Below are 4,530 nucleotides of genomic sequence, written 5' to 3'. Positions count from 1 at the left end.
TGCCTGGAGTCAGTACTTCCTGTGCGTGATAAACTCTTTGTGAGATGGAGCAGCTTGCGGTAACACTCATGTACATGGCTCATCAGTGACCTGTGAGTCCTGGACCCCCAGACCCTGTGAATCCCCTCTCCTCTCTGTATTGTGTGTGGTGATAAATCTTTAGCTCCCTGAGAGGTGTTGGACTGATGCAGATGGGTGAGAGGGTGATGAAGCAGGACCTAACCATGGCCCCTCTCTCTCCTCACCCCTCTCTCTCTGGACTCTGATTGCTGTATAAACAGGGGTGTCAGGAGCTGCAGATATCACAAAGTGAAATTTAGGCAATTTGTTTCCACCTAGTCGAAGGCTGTTCTGTGGCCTATTTTGGAGGCCCCTGTGGTGGCTTTACCGTATACGTTTCCACATAATTTATGGTGGCACTGTAACATATGGACTTTCATCACTGTCCGGTCCCAAACCACCTCCTGAATGTTATGTTCTCAGCATTGTTGCTACTCTCTCTCTCTCTCTCTCTCTCTCTCTCTGTGAATTAATTTCTGAATTCTGAAAATTGTTTTGTACTTCTTTACGTTTTGCAATTCCTTTTATTTTACTCCAGAAAGATTTGTAGTTCATAATATTTTTATGTAACAGAATTTGAATGGCAAATTAAATCATACAGAGCATTATTTTATTTTATTATCATTTTAATATATATATATATATATATATATATATATATATATATATATATATATATATATATATATATATATATATATATATATATATATATTGCTAGTCAGTGAAAAGTGCTTGCATCACTGGAATGAAACTGAGCAAAAGAAAAAAATTTGAATGGATAATGTTTTGATAATCTGTATTTCTTATTGCATTTATTTTAAAATCAACTAAAATAAGATTAATTACATAAATAACTAAAGTATTTAAAAATACATTTTGCAGCACTTTTAACTTTGATGCTATTTTTTAGATTAGTCAGTAAAAAAAAAAAAAACTCCTTTCATTGGATTTTTGTAATAAGTAAAAAACGAGAAGTATAGGCAGCTCAATTTTAATTGTGTTTGATTGCTGTGAATTAAATCTACTTAAACTAAAAATTGCACTCATTTATTTTGTGTGTTGAATTCTTTTTTTTTTTCTTTCTTTTTGGTTAGTTTCAGTGGTTTCAGGCATATCGTATTTGATGTGTCAGTCCTGTGTGTGTATATGTAAAACACTTGCACCTATTAGACACATGCTGTACTTTATCACTGAGACTGAGAGATATTCAGTGATGCTATCAGCAGTCTGGTTGTGTTTAGTTAATGGAGGAGACGTGTTTTCTCTGGCGTGCTGGAGCCGTGACCTTTACAGAAAGCATAGCAGGTGTTTCGGACTCATCCTCCCTACATTTATAAACATCAGCATCAAAGCTTTGCTTTTCAAATGAAACTGGAAATCCCCTACTCTAAGATGCACACTGACATGGATGTCTGTTTTTGTCACATGACTGCATTCATACGAGGTCACGACATTGTCACCTAAGCACTCCGTTTTTATATTTCTGTTGAATATATTGATTAAAAAAAATCTCAAATTAGAACTGTTTTATTTGTATTATTATTATTGCTTTGACAGAAGACTGAATTATTGTGTTTCTTTTTTTTGTTTCATCATATTAAAAGTTTGCTGACTCTTAATAATATTTATTATATTATAAACTACAATATCATTTATAAATTGTTTGACAACTAAATTCAATGTCTGTGAAAAGTAATAGATATATATTTAAAAAAAAAAGCACAATTTATTTTATTTGCTGTAAGTGGCACAGCGAGAGAATTAAGACGTTTTTGTAATATACCATAATTACTTTTTTAATCTTTTTACGTTATTAGCCCACATAAAATATTTACTATTCAAGAATGTCATTTTAATGAATATTTCTACATTGTTATTTTGGATGACACTTTGCCTTTTGTTACTGAGGTCTGACTTCTCGCTCTGACATTGAGATGATTGCAAATGTTTAAAGTCCTCTGCGGGAAGGAACAACATCCCTATTAAAACTCTGAAAGTGGTACATTTTTGTAAAGCCTTGCAAAAAAACGGAAAGGGTCAAAACCTCTGATAAATCTTCCAACTGTGCAGTGCTATTGATTATTTTTGCTAAAAAGTTCCCCTGAGGACCACCTCTCTGTTTATGCCGCCATTCATTCACATCAATATGTCTATCCATGCCGCCATTCAAAATGGATTGCTCTTATGAAATCCACATAGATCACGCAAGTCCTGTTGTCTTGTGGAAGCTGATCTTCAGATCACTTCAAACAACAGCAGCGCTTGTACAAATCTGTCTGTGGAAGGTTTAATAATTTATTTCAGTTTGTTGCATTACTTTTGACTAATTAGCCTATATGGAGGGGCATGTATAGAAATGTGAATTGGTGGGGTGTGTGAAATTGAATATAAAGGCAAGAAGCAATGTTGAGGGGTGGATGTTAGGTGTTATAGTGCACCCCACTCAACCTCCCAGCTTCTTGCCCCTCATATTAGCACAGTCTTTTGTTTCAGTGAAGTCAAATACAACAATAGTCTTCTAGATGTCATGATGCACTGAATAAAAAACGTGTGTGCATGCGTGTGTGTGTGTGATTGCAGGGTTGCTACTTAGTGACTCATGTTGCCCTCAGTTAGCCAGCAGAGGCCACTCACAGCATATCATACAGCTGACAGTCAGACATTACACACAGTTATTAATATTCTACACATATATAAAGCATTTCCTTAAAATGAGCTCTGTTCATTAAGTTGTAGACTAATTTACATTTTTCCCCTCAAATTTGCATCCTAATTTTTCTGTATGCTAATTGTTTTAACATTTAACTATTTGATAATCATAATGTCTTCATGATTTTTTTTCATTTTTAATTTCATTTTTTTATATTACAATAATCATATTTTGTATCTTTATGTAAATTTGTGTCTTTTGTCCACATTTTCAGCAAGCTTTTTGGGCTCATCCACTGATGAAAATCAAGAGTCAGTTGCTCGTAAAAGCTGATAAATGATTTTTCCGTAAAAAAATATTACCTGGAGTCTGGACAATTGATCAGCCGATGATGAATGCGAGGCATGTGGATTACAGGGCAGAGAGGAAAGGCAGTAAATACAGGTGCCGTTTTGTACACTGTGTTACGCTGTCATCACACGGCTTTAAAATCAACTAAGAGTGTCATCTTATAGATTCATCAAATATGGCTTCTTATCCTTGTCTTTTTATGCTGTGGTATTGCTCTGTGAATCAAAAAAAAAAAAAAAATGTTTATGAGCGTAAATGTTTGTCTAATTGAAATTGAAATGAATTGAATTCCTGGAAAAAGTTAATTTTTTGAAATTCGTTTATGCTCTAAAAATATGCTTAAAGTTTTAAGTTTAATTTGTTCCATTGAAATCTGACACACTATGTTTATTTTAATGAACACATTACTATATAAAAATATATAGAAAATATACATACATTTTTTTTTTTTCTTACTAACAATACTTTTACCAACCTTTTGTACTTATGCTTTAAAAACAGAATAGTGCCAGTCTCGTCTCCCCGATCAACTCAGCAGCTCATCCTGTCATACAGAAGCACGCCCTACACTGTGATCCGCCTGAGAAATTAAAAAGGGAAGTGTTTCTGTCAGCCTAAGCCTAGGATTCACGACTCAATCCACCACGGAGGACTAATGAAATCATCCTAATCCTTCCACCTCCCCTCATCCCCCTAATGCACATTCATTCACTATTCTATCTTTACCAGGGAAAAGGGGAGCTGAATCAAAATAGTCCACAGCTTTGAAACCCATCAGGACAGAGAGAGGAAATAAAGCCTCAGAAATGAAGACATATGTACCGGTTTCGTGCATCATGCTGTCTCATTCCGTATGCTTTATTCTGTCAGCAGTAAGTAAAGGAAATATCTCACTGATGAAGGCATATAGGGGAATAAACGTAATCACTCTTCAGCCCTTTTTCTCATTCTCGTTCTCTCTCGCTCTCTGTTGTGCTCTGTCTTTGAAGGTTGAGGAAATTCCAGGCTTCGAAATAAATCTTTTCCTGTAATCGGTCCCTGAGGCTGTGTCATAATTCTGTATACAGTATCATGATAATGACATTCCAATAATCATCATAAACCCAAGATCTTGGGTTCACAGAGTGAGGATGATCAGACGCTCTGTGTCACGCAGCTGACCTGTAATGTTACAATCATGTGATTGGCCATAATCCCGCTGTGAATATAGGCTTCATTCAATTTTATCAATGTTTTTCGTCCTCATTTATAGTCATTTAATATTAATAAAAAATAAGTCTAAATAAATGAAAAAAAAAAACTTAAAGTTGAAGAAATTATTGTTTCAAACAGGTTTCATAAAGTCACTTATATTGGTCAGACAGACATATAGCTCCCCCCAAAACTCACGTAATTGGTTGAGCCACTGTTGCTACTAATGGACTGGTTGGGATAAACAATCACAAAGTGGAACTTGCAAAACCTTC

The 4,530-nt window shown here is 34.9% G+C and overlaps 1 protein-coding gene across 1 annotated transcript in view; it reads left to right on the top strand.

The window, feature by feature from the left end:
- Positions 1–4,095, top strand: part of LOC127961911 (E3 ubiquitin-protein ligase rnf213-alpha) — a 13,778-nt gene extending 9,683 nt beyond the window's left edge. The window contains exon 18 of the mRNA XM_052561220.1: positions 4,054–4,095. Within this exon, the coding sequence (XP_052417180.1) occupies positions 4,054–4,095 (42 nt within the window). The remainder of the gene's footprint in view (positions 1–4,053) is intronic.
- Positions 4,096–4,530: the final 435 nt, after the last annotated feature.

The sequence above is a fragment of the Carassius gibelio genome, chromosome B7, assembly GCF_023724105.1.
Source record: "Carassius gibelio isolate Cgi1373 ecotype wild population from Czech Republic chromosome B7, carGib1.2-hapl.c, whole genome shotgun sequence".
NCBI classification, from domain to species: Eukaryota; Metazoa; Chordata; class Actinopteri; order Cypriniformes; family Cyprinidae; genus Carassius; species Carassius gibelio.
Note: the sequence above shows the minus strand (reverse complement) of the source record. Positions and strands in the feature narration are given on the sequence as shown.